A 21639-nucleotide genomic window follows, 5' to 3' on the forward strand; every position below is an offset into this window, starting at 1 on the left:
TGCCACAGGCAGAAAATATATATTAGTGACTGAGCAGGAAGCACTGGCCCGACAATACTGTTTACTGGCCCGAGCGTCTCTCACGTTGGCCCCGGGCCATCAGGCAGTCCTTTATGTTGAGCCCATATACAATGTTAGCTACAGGTCCTTGAATTCTTGCCTGGCTGCCAATCCTCTCTGTACAGTCCATGCTCATTGTCTCCCCTCACCTTTAGCAAACTGAAGCGTTTTATTTTCGACAAGGGATTTGTTTTAGAAATCAGTTTAGCCGTTCACTTCGGTACAGGCACGTAACTGCGACAACGCATGTGCGTCTGACCGTCTATACATTACAGTTGGACACCAGCAGACCAGCAGAGCATAACGTTTTAATGCTTTATGTTCAGTGAATCTTTCTTTACATTTTAATATATGATATTAAAGAGCACCTATTTCATTGCTAAAAAACAATGTTATTTTGTGTATTTGGTATAATACAATGTGTTCGCGTGGTTTATGGTTAAAAAAACATTATTTTTCACATACCATACATTATTCTAGCTCTAGATTTCACTCTCTTCCTAAAACGCACAGATTTGAAAAGCGCTGTGTCCCTGATTGGCCAGCTAATCTGTACGTTGTGATTGGCTCTGACATCAGCCGGAAATGTGACGCACCTTACCATGTTTGAAAGATTCGGTTGTCCGAAGTGGGACAAATTTGTCCGAAGCGGGACAAATTATGATAATGTCGGTCTTGTCTACATCACCAATCCCAGGAAGTAAACTGTTGCCTACAATCTGTGTGTTTGTTGTAGTCCAAAAAAAGAGATTTACGTTGGAGATGATAACTCACGTCATCATTTACTTTGGGATTTGTACCTTTTGCATATCCTTAACATGTACAAATACACACTTATACAGCAAAGGAAATTTAAAAATGTGAATCGAACCATAGGTGCTCTTTAAATAAACAATGTTCATGTTGCAGAAGTTAATGCAATGACCTGTTATCTTCAACTATTCAAATTGCTATGCTCAATTTAAATTAGAGATCAGATATATTGGCCTATAATCGGTAACAGCAGATAACAGCAATCTTTCCACTATTAGACATTGGTTGATTGTTTAAAAACAGTCGATGATCAGGGCAGATTATATTCTGGCAATCAAAAGAGGTGGAAAAACAGATGCATGATGCATGTGTGATTATTTTGAATGGGTGACAATGACAAGAGAATTGCAGTTTGTATGTACTTTTAGGATTTCATGACAAAAAGGAGTAAAAAGCTAAATCATTAATTCTAAGAAACTAAGGCTATGTTTACATTAATGCATTTACCTTTTAAAAAGCATTACTTTTTCCATGTTTACACCTTTCATTTACACCATGCCACCATTTTCGACCCTAATAAACGGAGTCGTTCGTAAACGCTGAAGACCTTGTTTTAGTTTGAGAACTCTGGGGTTGCGCTGCATTGTAAATATGTAAACGAACAGCTGATGTACGTGACAGCGCATCATTTTCAAAGTAAAACATATTTTGTTCAGGTAAATGGAGGTTTGCAACGGAGGTTTTGCCAAAAATAGTAAACATCTACCAACCAGCTATTATAAACGTTTTGTTTTAACATGTATCCTTATAGATAATGTCTGTTTATAATTTTGTTTATGTTTTGTTTAAATTTAGTTAGCTTATTACGAAAGATAGACTGTAATTTTAAACGCCATATAGGGCGTTGCAAAGGCCAATATGAAGCGAGAATTGTAATGGGTCAGACATTATTTTCGAGTTTAATTTTAAGTTTTGTTTGCTACTTTAAAATGAATTTCGTTTCATATAATTGGTCTCTTAATTTTAATCGATGTTTTGTTGATAAGTTTTGTGAATGTAAATTAATAAAAACAATAAAATCAACGTCATATTAATATTTAATGCTCGTTTAGCCAATTGCGCTTTTTGCTATTTCTGTGTTGCTAGCGGAGGACGTGCACTCGCACACTTTTAAAAAATAGCGTCATATTAATTTTTAATACTTTAGCTGGCCACGCTTTTTTGTCGGAGATGTGAGGGAACACACGCACTGAACAGCGACAGGTAAGGGAAGATAAGTTATTTGGTGTTTTCTGAAGAATATAGTCAACATTTTTTCAAATGGACTATAAGATCATAAATATGAACTGCATGAAATGGTTGAAGAGGAACTCCCTACATTAAAGCAATAAGCATTTCAGTAGGCTACAGCTATACTTCACCTCTTATGTTTGATTGAAGTTTGCATTTGCTGAAATTAATTTTTGCTTCAAGTTCACTACTGTTTAGTACTGTTCACTTGAATGCTTCCTTTTTAAATCATAAAGACCTTTCTGTTTGGTTTATAACAGCTAGAACAATATAAGACTTGCCCAAACACATTTTTATAGGTTCAAAAATAGTGTCTGTTGTAGTTGCCGGCCAAGGACCCAGGTATACATTTTTATAAATATCGCACACCCCTAGGCTGCATAAATGCGCAAAGGTAAGCTATTATTAGAGTAATAAGTTATTTTACACTTTTATGCGCATGCCCAGTTACATAATTGGTCATGTTTCATGCGTTTATGGTCGTGTATAGTGTGGTTGAAGATATTTTTTTTAAACGAGGATCGTTCTCATTTTAAAATGTCGTTTTAAAACGCAAATGCTCTAATGTAAACAGGGCCTAATATCAGTACCAGTTTACCAGCTTGCATACCAACACTGGTCTATTTAATGCATTTATTTAAAGCATCCAATCCCTTAATTGACATTATTGATACCTCAGTGCTGTAAGACCAAAATCCCTCAATTTAAAGACAATAATCCGATAATTTCTCTATTGAATGAGAAGTGTTTTAAGGCTTAACACCTCACAGATGTGACTGTATAGCCAAAGTGTGTCTGAAACTGTGATTTATCCACATATAGCAGTTCATCATTGTTCTCAGTTCTCGTGCTGAATGTGGCATGTGAGTGGCTATTGGTTACATATCGTTCTTCTCATCTATTCATTTATTCACTAATCCTTCCCTCTATTATTCTCTATGTAAAGCCGGCGAGGAAAGAGGGCTGTTAATCCACGCGTGTGCTCATTGACTTCACCACCCTGGACGTACGGCGAGCAGGCGAGAGGATATTTCCCTCACCGTGGCACCCCTTTCCTTTTTCCTCTTCTCGCTCGCTCTTTCAAGCTCAAAGCTGCATAGTTGATCATATTCATAAGCGTTTGATTTGCTGAGAGCCTATTCAAGAACAAATTAACTAATATCCCCATACTTTGTTGTAATTACAAATGTATAAACAAGATTTCCTTGACTTGAATTGGCACAGCGTTGAAGTAAACAGAGATTTTTGAAATGACATGATGAGAGAGCACTTGAAAAATTGCCAAATGCTACAATGCTTTGCTGAGAAATAATAATTTCATGTACGTATTTCCTTCCAATTTTTGTTTTCGCATTTTACTGCATTGTGCTTTAATGCAGCAGAACTGGATGCAGACTCTCTTTGACCCTTTTGAGAAATCCAGCAATCAAAATGTTCCTCCAAGTCAAAAATAAAGGATTTTCTTACAGCCTGGTGTCTTACTCCCTGCTTGACCTTCACACCTCCCTGCCATGTGCTATAAAAACAAACACACACAAACCAACTCCAAAAAACATGTACTCACCCATCTCTTGATAAAAGTATCCATTCTTAGCCATCCCTGAGGAGGGAGCCTCTGTAAGAAAAATAAAACCCACAATTATGATTTTACTGTATGACTTTATGAGTGTGTGTGTGTGTGTGTGTGTGTGTGTGTGTGTGTGTGTGTCTATTAAACATCACCCAAAGCCAGTGTTCGGCAAAGCTATCAGTTTACAAAAGGCTCTTTCCGATTCGTTTAATGATTTGCACTAAATGCAATATGCTGCATATTTACTGTAGATATACAATTCACACACACACGCACACACGCATTCAGCCAGACACTCACACACCTTAGGAATACATTCATTGAGTGCTGTTTAAGGGTCTATTAATGATGTAAAGTCAGCGGTGACTAAGGTTTCTCTTTATCCACTTTCTGACTCCCTTAATTGTCAGGTACCTCTCTTTCCCCTCTAAAGAGAGCATGCAAGTATCTACAACTTGTAAAGTTACCTGTATACAACAACATTTGCATTAGGGCTAAACACACAATAAAACAGTTTCAAAGAAATGCACAACTCGCACATACTGTTAGTCCTTTTCTTTAAGGCGTCTCCAACCCTGCTTGTGGTGAGCTACCGTCCTGCAGATTTCAGCTCCAACCAAACACAGTTCAAGCAGCTAATCAAGGTGTTCAGGGTTGCTTGATAATTACAGACAGGTGTGTATGAGCTGGGTTGGAACTGAAGACTGCAGGATGGTATCTTACCAGGAGCAGGGTTGGAGACACCAGCTTTAGAGTGTACAGCAAAAACACAAATTGGGTCTCATAGACCGTGATGAGATTTAACCGTGGTGCACATAGTGATTGTTTGCTATTTTATGATAGCAAATGAAAATGCAGCTGGTCATCTGCTACTGAAAGGACTAGATTCTTTATCCCATGTGACTGTACATTAATACATGATTGTACTAGTTTTAGTTTAAAAATGTAATCAGGGTACTGTAAATAAGGGATTTAGCAAAATATGACATTAAACACTCATCATTAAATGGCTTTGTAGTCTTACTGCACATAAAATGTTGTCATATCTCCATCTGTATTTCTCTTAAAGAATTTTAAGAAAAACATTAAAGTTGATCATTTTAGGAAACATAACTGAGATCTCCTTAGTTACGAAAAACAGCAACCTCTGGGCAATAGTGTTCTTCTAGGGAGACTGCATCAATTCGACATACTGACAGAGCTTTCTTCATGTTTCTCCTCGGTGACAGCACAAAAACACATGCCGCTGACGTTATATTCTGCAAGATGTAAGAAATCTCAGTATGTCAGTGCAGGAAACTGTCTGTCTGAATAAGGCTGATACAGTACAAGCCTCCAATCAACTCAGAATGGCCAGCCGAACATGACAGTCTACATGTTTTATGTAGAAATTTCACTTTTTATTATCCAGGATTACATCAAATAAATACTAATATAATCTTCTCCATGTTTGCAATATATTAAAAATAGTTCGATTTTTAGAATATTTTCATTATTTTGCCACCAAAAGAAAAAAATCATCTTGATGGTGATAGATTTTAGGATTAGGGCTGCTCAAACTAATCTGGATTACAATTACGATAAAACAATTATATAATCGGCAAAAGCCTCAATTAACATCTGTCCATTTTGCTCATTTCTGTAAAGTATGTTCTGGCACTAAATACTGTGGTGAATCAGAGATTTTAAAGTGGATTAGTTGACATGTCCTTTAGCCATTTGTTTTGGATTTGTGACTAACAACATTACTTCCATATTTTTTTGTTATTTACATTTTATTTTAAAATGTATTTTTTATCTGCTACCCTGGATTTCAAAATAAATAATGAGGACTCACCACCCACTATTGAATTAATTATCAAGTTCTTTACCTTAAAATGATGAGGTTATTTGTATATACAGTACTGTGCAAACGTCTTAGGCCACCACCACCAGACTTGTTGTTTTAGAAGTTTTAATGTCCATACATATTTATTTTTCAATCTATTTTATTAACATACAAACAGAAATACAGGAAATATGTACAAAAAAATAAATAATTGAATTTTCAAGCCTAAATGTCTTCTTTAGGCATCGTCTGTGTTTAGTGTGACCTCTCTTGGCACTAAACACATCTTGAGAATTTTTGAGCAAAATGAAGAAAAAAGACTCTTAATTTCTCTTTAAAATTAGAAATTAGGATTTAATTGTATTTAAGTCAAAGAGATCCTGCAGTTTCCTGCTATTGTTCAAGTTGAAAGAAATAATTATATATGATCACTATAACATTGCACAACAAATCTAATGGGAACATGGTGGCCTAAGACTTTTGCACAGTACTGTAATTTTAAATAAAACACTAACATTTAATGTTGCCTCAATGAAGGGTCTCTCAGTTGCTTATTTAAAACAAAGCTACAAAAAGCATCCCAATCCAGTGGTGCCCTTCAGAGGCACAAACATGACATTTGAAATTCACCCTTGATCTTCATTTAAAGAGCATGCTGAAAAGCTAAGATCACATTTTCCAATCATTCTCATTTCCTTCCTAATGTTACTGACTTACTCATAATTTTCTTGTACATCTGTGTGAGGGTAAATCTGACTACTGAGAGCCCAGCTTTGTAGAACTAATGCTGTTTTTGCTCTGCATGTTGTTGTATAATATCCAGTCTCCGAAATAGGGTTGCAAGATATTGAAGAACAATGGGATAGCTTGCTAAATGATTCGAATAAACAATATGCTATATAATATTGCTTTAAGTTTGAGAAAGCAATTTAAACTTATTAAAATATGCTAAAAAATCATATAATAAAATCAACATACATGTTTCACATTCTTTCTGATAATTGATCACATTAGAGTACATACAAGCACTAATTCATGTGCCAGACTGTTTGCTAAAACTTTGACTGCTTTGTGTCTCGTTTCTGTAGGCTGCATTCTCCAAAGGTTGCATTCGAAGGCTGCATACGTAATCAATTTAATTTCAGAAAAGTAAGTAGGACAATCTGAATGCGACCTTCTTTCACAGGATTATGCGTGAGATGTATCCTTCGCTGATGCTAATAATCCACAATTCCTTGTGTTGCCGCGAACAACATCATTTCTCAACATCATTCTACACACTAGCAGCTGTTAATACTAGCAAAGATGGGGTGTTTAAATATGAAAATAGTTTTTAAGTAGTTTTACCTTAGTAGATAAATGAGGCACCTTATAGTTATATAAAGCTATTAAAAACGGTTTAAATTAATAATGAAGTAATGCCAGTTTTTCTTAAAAATAATGAACACCACTTGAACACCATTTAAATTATGATAAATTATTAAGGGTCTGGTTAAAAAATGCTAATTAACAAGACATTTTGCCAGACACACTTTTGAGCATCTGAGTTCTTCATATAACCTTTAGAGGAATTAAAATTATTTAGTTATTGCAAACTTTTCTATATGCATATTGCCATAAGCACATTTGCAATATTTCACTAACTTCAAAATATGGAGCAGCCCTACTCAGAAACATTATTTTCGTGTAGCTAAATAAAAAAAACAATAAACGCCTTGGTGTGCACACCCTCTTAGCAATCAAAAATATGCTGGTAAGTATAATAGCAACCCTGCCCTGCCATTCAAAGTCAATGACGACACATAGATTGTTATTCTGTTTGTTTGTTGTCAGGCCCATCCCCAGAGACAAAACACCTTCAGTCCAGCAATGCGTACAGGCCGTCCAGAGGGGACCGCAGTCCCTGTGCTATTTACCCCCACTATGACCTTTCACTTGGTACTTCACCTTTGGATCCTCCAGCTATGGCTACTTTGTCACCAATCTTTACCAACTGCTGGCTGCACATCTGAACCAAAAATATTTTTTATCCAATGTTATTGCGGGCTTATTTCAGCTCAGATGGCACTCGTTTTTCATGTGTACAGGAACTGAGCATAACTGATAGAGGAAGTTTTGCTGCAGTACTTAGCTTTAAATCATTCAGAGCCGGGTATGACTTCAGCCATCACACTTCCTCTTTTGTGCTTACTGTATTGAAGGTATAGTACAGTATGGTTTACATCAGACTCGCAGTGCAGGTCTGCTGTTGTCACACATCAAACAAAGCCATCGTATTCATGACTAAGTCAGTCATGCATGAAGATATATTCAAACAGATATATTCAAGAGAGATACTGTTCAACTAGGTTATGAACACATGATTCATTTGAGATTAGGACAGTGTTATGTGTCAGTGTTAGTGCAATGTATAATATTCACAATATTTACAATATAACTACATGAATTTTTATGACGATATTAAATAACACTGTATATCATAATATTATGTTTTTATCACTTAAAGGGACACTCCACTTATTTTGAAAATATCCTAATTTTCCAGCTCCCCTAGAGTTAAAGTTTAGATTTTTACAGTTTTGGAATACATTCAGCTGATCTCTGGGTCTGGAGCTACCACTTTTAGCATAGTTTAGCATAATCCATTGAATCCGATTAGACCATTAGCATCGTGCTAAAAAAATAACCAAAGAGTTTCAATATTTTTCCTATTTAAAATCTGACTCTTCTGTAGTTACATCATGTACTAAGAAAATTAAAAGTTGCAATTTTCTAGGCATATATGGCTAGGAACTATACTCTCATTCTGGCGTAATAATTAAGGACTTTGCTGCCGTAACATGGCTGCTGGAAGCGCAATGATATTATGCAGCGCCAGAAAATAGTCCCCGGCTATTAAAAGTAACCAAGGGGACTATTTTCGGGCAGTGCATAATATCACTACGCCTGCTACCGCCATGTTACATCAGCAAAGTCCTTGATTATTACGCCAGAAAGAGAGTATAGTTCCTAACCATATCTGCCTAGAAAATCGCAACTTTTTATTTTCCGTCGGTCTTAGTACCCGATGTAACTACAGAAGAGTTCGAAACTTTTATTTTTCGCCAGTCTTTGTACACAATGTAACTGCATAAGTTTTAAATAGGAAAAATAGTAAAACTCTTTGGTTATTTTTTAGCACGATGCTAATGGTTTAATCAGATTCAGTGGAGTATGCTAAACTATGCGAAAAGTGGTACCACCAGACTCAGAAATCAGCTGAATGAATTCCAAAACGATAAAATTCAAATGTTTAACACTATAGGGGAGCTGGATAATGTGCATATTTCCAAAAATGTTATAAATTTAATTTTGTCACAAAAATTTCCTAAAGGTTTGTCATTAGATCACAATTATTCCTTGTTTAAGTATGACAACATTATTATAGCCATGCTTTAATTGATTCTGAGATCAGTTTACTCAATTAATTACTAAAATACTCTAATTCTGCAATTCACTTCCATTATTGATCAAAAAGCAGTGCAGACTGAAACATGGGTGCATCTATTCTAAACATTTTTGTTAAAATATTTTTGCTTCCTGTATTATAATTGCATATGAAAAATATATATATATTTATTTCCTGTGTTTACATAGTAAAGAAAATGTGAAAAACATGCCTTGTTTATTTTTTAACTGGATTTTACATCTAAATTCATTTTAATCTGCTTGGTTGAAATTATGGCTCCCAGATCACCCTTAAGTGATTTCAGAGGAAATTAAACTACTGAGACATAGAAATATGACAACATATATTGTACAAAGAGTAAACAAATATAAAAATATGCAATAAAAAATGCCATAAATGTTATTTGTCCAATATACATAATAGCCTCACTTAAACTAAAGTTTCAAGGTTTTAGTTGCGCTCTCTTTCTCTCACTCACTCACTCACTCTCTCTCTCTCTCTCCTTCAGTCTAGTACGTTCTGTCCCCTACCGAGTCCTGTTCTAGATGTTTCTTTGCTGTCTCTTCCTTATAATCACAAGTTCTGAAACTCAAAAAACAATGCTTCTTACCAAGAGTCATGATCAAAGCCATATTGGAGAAAGAAAGAGATAAGCAGAAGGACAAGAGACTAAACAAAAGCTTTTTTTCCAAGTGGTGAATAAATGTTGATAAACATTAGTCCCTTCCTGGTTTAAACCATTAATGAAGGAAACATTGACAACACGTGACAAACCAAATTTGAAACGAACAGAAAATACCTGCAGCAGGCTGGTGGCTGACACTAATATGTGTTCATTATTACTAACTCAGGAAGTGCTGCCTAAGCAAACAGGAAGTAAGAGCTGGCAAAACAGGTCTTTACCGTGTGCGTGTGTGTCTCTTTGTGTCTAATCAGGTTTGACTAAACTTCTACAGACTTACAAAGGAAAAATATAAAAAAAAAAAAAAGTTGAAGCTTCAATTGTAAGAACGTTTCATCATTAATAAATATGGCATAAGACATCCATGCATGTCCTCACTAATATGCAAACAAATCGTGTCTGTCTGTAAAATTGTAAATTTACTTCCTGCTCTCCACTAATGAAACATATGTGCATTTAACAAGTGCGTTTAATATCACAGAGCTAGATTGAGTTCAACCACAGTGATAAGCTGATGTGTGAGTCACAGACAGAGGCTTTGTAACCAGCAAGTCCTTTCCTTTTACACACACACAGGCAATTTCAAGCTCTCTGCGCCAGTGAGCAGTAAGAGCGCGTCTCTTTAGAGCTTGGTGGTCTGGTCTTTAAGAAATACTCGTGCATGTATGTGGTTAGTGTGCAACTAAACCACAGCCTCTGCATATGCAACACAAAAGAGCATAAAACATCAAAAGTGTCTTGCTCTAGTTTTCTTCTCTCTTCATTTACCTCTGTCTTTCTCACATTGTTCTTCTCAGACAAGACTCAACATGCAAGAGAAATACAGTCGGGATGGACGGACACTTTCTGGTGAATCATGCAAATTTGCAGATAAAAGAGTGAGAAGATGAAACGCCATAGCAATAGTAAGTGTGTGGTCGTGTGCAGCTTGCGTAGTTTGCCTGATGTGAAAACGGGAGTGTAGTGAACCTCTCTCTTTCACAGTTAAATGAGCTCATCATAAAGGTGCGAGGTCGCACAAGACAGGCTCGTTCTCGCCGTTTCCTTTTGACATAGCAACCTAAATGGACTGCAAAGTAAGTTCTGCATTTGCAGTGTTTCCAGATCTTTATCACTGATTACAAAATTCTATGCAAAACATCTGAAATGTGCATCATGCAATAAATAGTTACTGTATGCAGGGTTGCGTGCACCCATTAGTCAGGATTATGGTTTTAAACAAACACTCACTGTCGAATAAAGTAATGCTTAATTTTACATCAGGACAATAATTCATTTGTCATAAAAATCTCCCAGCGCATCTTAACAGGTTTGCGTAACATCACAAAATAAATCTAGTAAATTGAGTCTAAAGAGGATGTTAGATCGAGCCATATGGTACTCTGCCAGAGCAAAAAAAACATTAATCCCTTTCCTGACAAATGGACAAGGTGCATTAAATATGGGGGGGGGGGTGAAACAGGGCACATGGCTTGCCATAAAACAGCACATCAAATATAATATTAACAATAAAACAATCTCAAACTTAGAATTTGAATGAAACAAACATATTCAATTATATAATGTAGTGCTGTTGGTTGGTAGAGGTTTGATTACACCGAATATATGATAAATTAATATGAAGAGTTTGGTTCCAAAACGCAACAAGTCTATTTTGACTAATTTGGGTAAAAACGTGTTTTCTATACCAAGAAAGTGACAAGATGAAAACCACTATTTTCTGTAACAAACTTTCACATAGCATCTTTAGGTTATCCATAACTTGATTTTCAAAGATTTATTATAAAAATGAATATTTTTTCCACAAAAAGTTTTTTTTTTCAAAATGCTATAAATCTTTTGAATCAATATAAAAATGTGCATTCATTTGCCATGTTATATTCATTTAGTTGAACAGTGGTATACACTGATTAAAAAATAAACATTAATGGCATTAACCAAAACACTTACTTTGTCATATAGTCATTGCTGCGGTTATACTTGGGACGTTGTCGCTTAACATTTTTCACAGCAATCAGCTGTAAAATGCTTTGGTCCTGCTCAATTTTCTTTGACTTTCAGTAAAATTATGGAAAGTTTTTCATAAGATCCCCTAAGGGCAATGTGTTAGCATGAGAAAAGCTTGATGCTGTCGGATGAACAAGCAACAGCAACCGGCTCCCGAGTGCCTCTCGTGTAAATTATTAGATGTTGATGGCTTACGTTTCTTCCCCGTCACAGAAAACCACCAAAGGTTTATCAATGCCATTAAAGTATTATTTTGTTTTGTTTGTTTGTTGATCACAAAGTAAAAAGTAGACTCAACGCAGTGTACTCAACGCACCGCCACATTGCGTGGAATGCTGCGCTGTAATTTGTGGAGTGGATTTATTGCATTCTGCAGAAAAGGAGGAGTGGCGTTTATTGCGGTTTGGGAAAAAAAGGGAGAAAAGATGACAGAATAACACGGCGGATATTGGATTTTGGGTAAAATTAAGAACTTACTTTTAAATACTGACCTGATATAATAATGCAGTAACTCGTTTTTTTTTAATATGGCGTTTATTGCGTTTTGGAACCAAACTCTTCATATATTTTTAAGTGTCATAAAACTGGAGCCTCCCAGTACCACCTCCCCCAGTTTGAGAACCGCTGACTTATATTATAGTCAGAGAGGCATTTATACTATGCAGAGAAAGACAATTATATTACAGAGAGAGAGAAAGAAAGAAAGAGGGAAAGAGAGGCACCTATATTACATTGAGAAACACGTGTACTACACACACACACACAGAGAGAGAGAGAGGGAGAGAGAGAGAGAGAGAGGGAGAGAGAGAGAGAGAGGTATAAGACAGATTTCAGATTCTCTGTCCGGTTTTTAAATGCCACTTAGAGCCCTGATCTACGGGTGAGCAAAAGAGATGTAATATGCCTGCAGGCTGTTTGGCACTCGAGTCCCTAACTGCTTAGAGAGGGAATTCCTTCTGACTACCACTAATGACACACATACATACAAGCGTGAACAGGATCTTGTGGGAATAAGGATATGATTAGGGAAGGAGTTAAGAGCGATTTCTTGAAGATCCAGTTTATATACCGCAATAAACCATGTAAACTTGCAAAGAAATATCAATACGCACATTGTTGAGGAAAATAAATCTCATAATTAAATGAGAAAATGACAGTTAAAGTGCACCAATTCCATTGCTAAAACCCCTTTTCAACTAGGGGTAGCATGGTTCATGAAAAAAATCCGAACCGTTTGGTTCGCTTATCTCGGTTCGAAGCGTGTGTGCGTTGCACGGTTCGAAGGTTCATGGCATGCGCAATGTAGCCTCCTGCACTGTATGTGACCACATATAGCGTGTTTCCCTTTCGCGCGAAAAAGAGGTGACTGGTGTGGAGTGTGAGTGCTGCAGGTCATGTTACATGTAGAAAAGGCAAGTGTGAGAGAAAAGGAAGTCTGTCTGGAGTTTGAGGATGCGCCAGCGTCGTCTGGTGTGTGGAATTTTTTTTTTATTTCATGTTACCTATGATGCAGCGTAAATAAAACAATACATAGAACTGCAGTCTTTGGGTTGAATGTGTTCGAACAGCCACAGGGGACCGCCTTTTCTCCGCCCATTTATCTAATCTGAGATACTGAACACAATGTTTTACGTCTTTTCTGACTTCTGGCGCGAACACCAGGTGTACAGCGATTTTTTTTAGCCTTTCATTGATAAAACTAAAGCGGCTGATTTCCGCATAGTTTCATTTTGTTAGCGTGTAAAAGTTGCCCGATTATTCAATTGCGCATGATATTTCTCTGAAATATCAGAGAAAGCTCTAACATATCCATGTACAAAACACTGTGCAGCATGTTTACTTACAACAGAAGCAGCGGATTCCGACATAATATTAGTTCATGTCCATATAAACTCGTCATTACTCCTGCTCGTGTTAAATGACAACAGAGAGACTCACCCACAGACCACCCCCTCAAAGTAATCAGGACAGAAGTGGTCAAAAGTGGACAAAAGAGATGGATTTAAATATTACAGGTGTAAACGTTATGGTCTCTCGTCCACTTGCGATCCGATGAAAACACATTAATTACTCTCTGCAGTATTTAAGCAACCTCTGTGTGATAAATCTTAGAGCTACACTGAAGTTGGCATTTTGATAAATGCCAGTTATCTTTGTGTGCTAAAAAGACACATAAGTTCATGTAGATGGCAATACACATTCTCTTTCTTTGCCAAATAAATGAAAAGCATGTTGAAATCATTGTCTTCCCTCTTGCTGTATCAAAATCTCACCTGGCTTTTATTTAGAGATGGTCCCAATAATTAGCCTGGTCCAACCAGACTCTCGTACATTCATTTCATTTGTACGGAGAGTCTGGCCACGCTCCATTGCAAAGTGTAACTTCCGTTAAGGAGGGTCCTCTGTTGAAGTTTAAAACTATTGGATCTGCCCAGAGTCACTCAGGATCTGCCATAGGCAATCGCTAACGTGTGGTCGTGATGTATATCATGCGCCGAAACCGGCCAGAAACAACAAGTACAAATAATCAGACCAACAAAACTTAGCAAACCTGGTTCTCTTGCTCTGGTTTTAACTTGTGTATATTCTGCAGTTTTGCAACAACGGGCCGAATAGATTTTCTCACGTCTTTCTCCACTGCCATTACTGAACTACAACTCAAACTGATGCACGACCTCAACGTCATCGTTCTTAGCCACCCCCCTCTGTTCGCTGATTGGACCTTGGAGAAAACGAAACTCTACAGAGCAGTCCCAGACGTAGTACTGAAGCGAATTGTGGATAATTAAGCTAGTTATCATATGCTGAAGTACATTTCTGGAGTGTTAAAAATTAAAAGAAAAAATAACAACAAGAACTGTACAGAATCGAAAACCGTGTCCCTAAAACTGTGATATGAACCGAACCGAGGGTTTTGTGAACCGTGCCACCCCTATTTTCCACATAACGTACATTTGTGTAGCTCCAGATTTCACTCTCTTCCTGAAATGCATGGATTTGAAAAGCTCTGTGTCACTGATTGGCCATTTAATCTGTACGTTGTGATCGGTCTGAATACCTCTGACATCAGTCGGAAACGTGACGCTCCTTTACCATGATTGAAAGATTCGGTTGCTAACAGAAGTTAACATACAGGCTATAAGTCCGAAGTGGGAGGAATTATTATAATGTCAGTCTTGTCCACATCACCAATCCTACTAAGTAAACTGTTGCCTACAATCCGTGTGTTTGTTGTAGTACAAAAAAAGAGATTTATGTTGGACATGTACTAATACACACTTACACACTAAAGGAAATTTAAAAACGTAAATCAGAAAATAGGTGCTCTTTAATGTATGCGATTGAGTATACTGTGAAACAAAAATTGCAGTACCAACAAGGATAACAGGTATATTTATAATTATAATATAACTATTATATAATTATAATGGGTCAAGGTAAATGAATCTCAGCAGGTGTGACAGTTTGCACACATCAATTACGCTCTAGTGGAAAACCTCTCTGATTGTAGTCTTCGCCTAGCAGTATAAAGATGGGTACATTTCCAGCTTGTTCTCCACAATCATTATGAATTTTCATATTAAGGTAACTGAGAACATAAAAAAGACAACAAAAAATGACATCTGCACATACTGCACATACACATGAAGGAGGATTAGTTAGGGCCAAGCTAAAATAAAAAATAAAACCATCTCGACATTAAAGTCATTAAAATGTGAGAATAAAGTCATTATTTTTAGGAAATTAAGTCATTATTTAATGAAAATGAAGTCGTTATTTAACAAAAATAAAGTTGTTATTTAACGAGAATAAAGTCGTTATATTTTGACAATAAAGTCGTAATATAACGAGAATAAAGTTGTAATATTTTAATAATAATGTCATATTCTTATATTAACGTGTTTGGAGTGAAGTGAACAACCAGATCTGCAAAGCAGATACCAAATTACATACCTGCCTTATTAATAAAACAATATTAAGGAGATTCACTCAGAAATGCAATTTTAATGAATCTCCCTCATATAAAAAGCAATATGGAGGGAGATATTGTAAACAAACTAAATTCAGTATACACCTTGATAAAACAGGCATGCACTGAACAGAATATCATGATGAATAAAGGGTTTTGTTAATTGGATAGGGTAAGGTAAAGTATACGCACATGGAGGCGCACCTAAATGAAAGTGCACAGGTGATGGGTATGGGGATATTAATCATATGGCCGAGGGAGGAATGAAAAGCCTCAACGGCTTTGTGAACTAACCATTGAGATATTAGCCGCCAAGGACCTGTCGCGCAATCCTTTTGCTGGCTGATACTGTGCCTCTCGCTGGCATTTATTCTGCCAGCTGTATTGAGATGGTTTTATTTTTTTATTTGAGCTTGGCCCTAATCTTCCTTGGTACATATAGATATTTCACTTCTGATTGTAGATATTTAATTTACTTGTCCCAAAGTGTGTCAAACAAAACTATAAATGCTCAAATATCTTAAGATTTGATGGCACTAACCTGGAAGACAAATCCAGTAATTAACTCATCAAAAGCATAAATTTTATCAACAAGGCAGCAACCTAGTAAATACGTCTTTCTAAATGAACTGATGCAACTCCCTGAAGTTTCACCAGCCAACCAATAAGATTGGAACTGGTGATATCAGACAGCTCTTGCCACTTTGTGCAATATGCATGAACCACTCAGTGAATGGGTTGTGGGCAGTCTATTGATGTGCCCTTGAGGCTGAGGATGCTCTGATTGTAACATGAGGAAAAACAATCTAAAGGGTACCTGTTGAAGCATTCTGATTATAGATGTATTATATCCCTTTTAGAGCATTTGAAAGTTGTTATACATTGTATAATGTTATACCCATGTTTAACAACCTTTCATGTCATTCATAGGGAAGTCCTAAAGCTGCGGCCATTTCATCCGGCGCTCATAGATGAATGTCATACAGCGCAGATGTTTCTGCAGCGCCCGGCTCAGCTGATGCATCATTCTCACCTCATTCTTTCAGTGTGATGGGAGCAATCACCAGGTGACCCTGATAGCGATCTACGGATACTCTATACATCACACGATGGTATATAGACATACGTGAGCCAGCGTCTCATTCCCTTTAAGCCGCAGGAGAAAAACCATGTACAAAAGCCAAATAATAACAGGAAAACCAGCATCTAAATGATCTAGCTGTCTTTCGACCATTTATTCAATTTTAGCAATAACGTGTCCTCCTGAGTAAAGGATAGGGAATGAGACAGATAGAGGAGGACAGAGACAAGGTGGACGTCAAGATCCAGTGACTGCAGCGCTAACATGTTTCAACATGACAGCCGTCTTTAATCACGCCCTGCCAGGGGAACTCTGGGCTTAAACGTGTTTGCATGGACACTTTTGTCCTGTACGTCAAGGGAATACAGATTTTCCTGTCCTCATCTCTTCCTTTATATCTCGCCTCGTGTCGGCTGCTCTGGTTTCGTGAGCGCTCTGCTGGGGGATTCCTGCTAATTGCTTGCACATTCGCTTCTTCCTCTATTAAAGCCAGGCCACCATTCCCCTTACAATCTACAGTACTGCCACAGGACAAGAGAGAACCAGAGACAAAACACAAGTGGGAACGAAAGAGAGAGAGAAGCAAAACAGAGACAGCCATGTCATAAGAGTCCATACAAGGAATGTGGATTGTTGACTAAAACACCAAGGCTGTTTGATATTTGAAGATTGCGATGTCCCTTTATGCTGTACAGTTTACTGGTACCAGGTTTATGCCAGACGTGATCTGCATGATCAGGTTTCTCATACAAGTTCAACCTTGGCAAAATGTACACGAGTCGTGTGTTTCGCAATTGAGTTGCAGTGTATCAAAAATGTGTCTTGTGTATATGCATGGTGTAGTGCATCAGAAAGGTGGCATGTGTGTTCATGTTTGTATGCGTATGCCCAAAGTGAGGTTTCTCCCCAGGCGCATGGGCAGCCTCGCAATCAAAGGTCGGAATTCATCAACACTGGCATCCTCCGACATCTTGAAGCAATCTGGGTTTTACTCCGAGGGTGGGCAGAGGGTGTGTTTGTTTGCGAGCGTGTGTATTTGTGAGCATGTGTGTGGACGAGAGAGGGGGGTTCCTGACATTCAGTAACAAAGTGAGGACAGAACGTAACTTTCAGACGCCCGATTTTCCCGTGAGCTATATTTAATTCATTACAGAGAAGCAGAGGCACGTCTGTCCGCAATCTTAGCGAAAGGCATTCCAGTACACCACCGAAATTAATTGAGCTTTAACAAACAACATACAGCACTTTATTAATGCCAACCTCACACACATGTTTACCCATAAACCTAAAAATGTGCCCTCCGCACTAACTCAAATCCATCTTTTGATCATGTCTGTAAATCAGAAGAGGGTCAGGAAGATCAAGCTCTCAATCATCTAAATGTCTGCGACGGCTGCTTACTCTGCGCTCGCGAACGATGCTCTTTGGATGAGAGAGGATGCCCATATGGCCGATTTATAGCATACCGTAAACAGAGGAGATGAACAGTGGAATGTGTGATTTCCCTTTCAGAATGTAATATACAGCGGGTGGAAGTAGGAAATAGAAAAGTCAAAGACACCTAACCACATTATCAGCCTATCTAGGAGCCAAAGGAAAAATACAAACACAGACAAATAAGGGGACACACAGACACACAAGGTCAACAGGCCATCTACAAAATGACATGTATTCATACCCCACCATCTGTGAGCGCAATTGTGATGTTCTCTGTGTACGTGCAGGAGAGAAACCGTAAATAAAGGAAACGAGGGACAAAATGTCCACTTTACGTGTAATGCAAGTTTGTGTAATGAGACGCAATGCTTGTCACAGTGATCGTGACGAGAAAGAGATTGTGATGGACAAACAAATACAGCGGACATTGCTTATTATATTAGTCTTAACATTAATGTTATTCTGCATTACCATCATGTCTAAAAACATGTGCCAACCACACACTTCCTGTTGCATTGACCACTGACCTGCATATTTGTATGTGTGCAAAATTCACACACATATATTTACATACATATATATATATATATATATATATATATATATATATATATATATATATATATATATATACACCGCATATTGCATAAGGGAAAGTTCTCATCCAAGTCTTTTAAACACAATGTGCTGTATTTGAATAGCAATGTTAGATAACCCGTGACCTGCTCCAATGACATTGAGATTCTGTAAAAATTATGGTATCGACAGAGCGCCACAACGATTTGTTTTGAGTTAGCACAACCGCAAAAAAGTCCGCAAAATGTCTACTTCTGTCGATCATAACGTGCGGTTGATGCTATGTGTTGTACGCATACAGAAAAAACACACATAAATCATTCCATAAAACAGGAATTTCAGCTCAACCCACAAGTACGCAAACGTCTTTAAAGTATGCCCGTGTGCTTGGGTGAGAAGACGAGTGTCTTTATGCTTCTGTTACCTAGTGGTAATGTAAAAAGGGTTTAAGCAAAGGAAAAGGAAGGAAAGAGATATATGTGCACTCAACCTCTCTGACAGCGCATGTGTGTTGCATGCAGTATTAGGGTGACTTCTCAAAATCAAACAAATTGAACACCAACATTGCGTACAAATAAGACAACCAACTACATACTCCTGCTTTCTATATCTCTTCTCTCTTTCTCACACAAACACACACACACACACACACACACACACACACACACACACTTGAGTATTGCTTGATCAGGAAAATAAGGGTTTTCTTCCTAGTGCTACCCTACAGGTACTTGATTTTCATCTGTGTTTTGCATCTATGTTTTCCTGTTGTGCTCTTCCTTATTTGTATTTGTGTGCAGTTGTGCATTTGCACGAGTCGTTGCGATTGCGTGTGTGCGAAAGTGTACGATATCATTTGGGTTTTTCCTGTTTGCACTACAAAGATTAACACAAAAGCATTTACGAGGCATTCTAGAAAAACAGCCCCAAAAAGCCTGTCTGCATTCCTGCATAACGCACCCCCCAAAAACAGCAGCACGGGCAGCTGGCGAGAAAAACAACCCACAGACCTGCAGGATTCAACAGAGGCAAAACTTACAGCAACACATATACATCCTCCTGTAGCACATGTTAAGCGTCTCAAATTTCAGGAAACCCTCGGATGCTCAGTCGTGACAGTGTATGAGGATGTGCATATGCATGCATGTGCCTAAGTGAGTGTAGGTTTAAGAGTACATGTGGTTCTTACCGGATGGCACGAAATGAAGAACTTTGTTGGCTTCCATCATTCCCTTGTCAACCCATAATCATCCTGTTGTCCTGACACTAATGAGGGTAAGATCACCTCTGCTCCGGTCTACTCTCTCCCCTCCTCTCTCTACTTCTACCTCTCTCTCTCTCTCTGTGTATCTTTCTTTCTTTCTCTCTCTCTCACTCTCTCTCTCTCATTCCTCAGACATATTTAGTGAGTCAGCCTTGCCCTGCCTCCACTGAGCTGTGACTCTGGGTCCTAAAGCCTGCGTTTCTTCGCCTCGGTTTGTATACTGGACGGACGCTCGCAGTCATAAATCATCACGATGAACTTCAAAGCTTATTTCTAATCACTTTCGTGTGTGCATATGCTCAAAAGAAGTATGTGTGTGTGATGATGATGAGGTGCTCCATAAAATGTGTATTCTGTTAGATGTGTTACAATGTGCTTCAAGCTGTATGTTTATATCAATGTCACTATGATGTCCTTGAGGGTTTAATTCCATTCATACTACTGTAATTCATACATTCTAGCATTAGTTTTAATGGCATGATTTTAAAAATCACGTTACCAGTTTTGAGGCGCTCTGAGATATAGTTTGATTTTGCTATTTTTGATAGGACATGTTGGTGCTAGTCATAATGTTTCAGAGCGACCTATTGCATAGTTGGCTGTTGAATTTTTGCTGATTAGCTGACAATAGCGGGGTAAACTAGATTTAAGGAAATACTAATGCTTGCAAGGCAAAAAAAATGGAAAAGCTGTAACATTTTAGGTATGCTTAGGTTGAAATGAAGCATCAGGGGTGCTTTGAGGTGTAATAATAAGTATTTTAAGACGTTTTTGCAGTGTAAATTGAGCTAAATGATTAAATACACACTAGAAAGAGAAAACATCAATCATAAATCAGCATGCAAACTAATGTCTAACAAAAACTAAATCAGATGACATCATGATCGTAAGTTCTGAATAAAACTTTAAACTATTTTTTAAACTTTAATCATAAATGTAACAAGATGTATAAAGTTAGACAGAACATCTATTAACTAAAAAAGTTTGAATATAAATGTAACATGAAGTAGTTACAATAATTCATTTAAGATAATAAGTGCCGGAGATAATATATAAAATTCAAGTTTGAGGAATCTCAATCTCGCCTTGCTTGCAGTGTAATGACTCATCATTCCAGGGCTGTTTGTTTTATTTCTTCGTAGAGTGGAGCGGGGGGTATGGGGGATCTGTTTTGTATTTCGGCCCTCACAATAAGTCTTATAAAAAGTGCAGAACCCCTCTCTACTCCCTTCGTTTTGTTGCCATCAAAGGCCAAAAAACACACCTGCTGGCGACATTTAAAAGAGTTTTTAGAAAAAATGCTTGTGTATGTGTTTGACTGGAAAGTTGTGTAACTCTTGTGTATGCATTAAACTGTACTATGATGCACTGCTCTTTAAAGTAATCTATTATGGCTGTAGCATAACTGACTTGGGCATCGGTACCTCCCACAGTATGGCATGCAAAACGCTGGATTCGGCCACCTACGCATTCAAAATAATCTATCTAATATACATGCTCCTGAAAGATCAAACCTTACAAACAACACACGTCTGTCTCTCTCTTTATCCACTTTTGTATGAGAGAGTAAAATGCGTGGCGTATGTGGGATTAAAGGGTTAAATCCTGATGTGGGCACAGGATGCTGTGGGTACACAGAGTGAGGTCAATCTCTGACCTTGCCATTGTCCTTG

At 37.6% G+C, this 21639-nt stretch overlaps 1 protein-coding gene across 14 annotated transcripts in view; it reads right to left on the bottom strand.

Annotated features, from left to right (window-relative positions):
* The window catches only part of slc4a11 (solute carrier family 4 member 11), an 81045-nt gene that overhangs the window by 55211 nt on the left and 4195 nt on the right, over positions 1-21639 (bottom strand). For 7 of the 14 annotated variants that reach the window (XM_055169993.2, XM_073873096.1, XM_073873097.1 and 4 more), the window contains exon 2: positions 3668-3718. In XM_055169993.2, the coding sequence (XP_055025968.1) occupies positions 3668-3718 (51 nt within the window). Of the gene's footprint in view, positions 1-3667; positions 3719-4216; positions 4282-9559; positions 9703-9748; positions 9768-19741; positions 19764-19891; positions 20081-21639 lie in introns of those variants that run through there. The other 7 variants (XM_055169995.2, XM_055169999.2, XM_055169998.2 and 4 more) reach the window with 7 other exon arrangements.

This window comes from Misgurnus anguillicaudatus, chromosome 11 (assembly GCF_027580225.2).
Source record: "Misgurnus anguillicaudatus chromosome 11, ASM2758022v2, whole genome shotgun sequence".
NCBI lineage: Eukaryota > Metazoa > Chordata > Actinopteri > Cypriniformes > Cobitidae > Misgurnus > Misgurnus anguillicaudatus.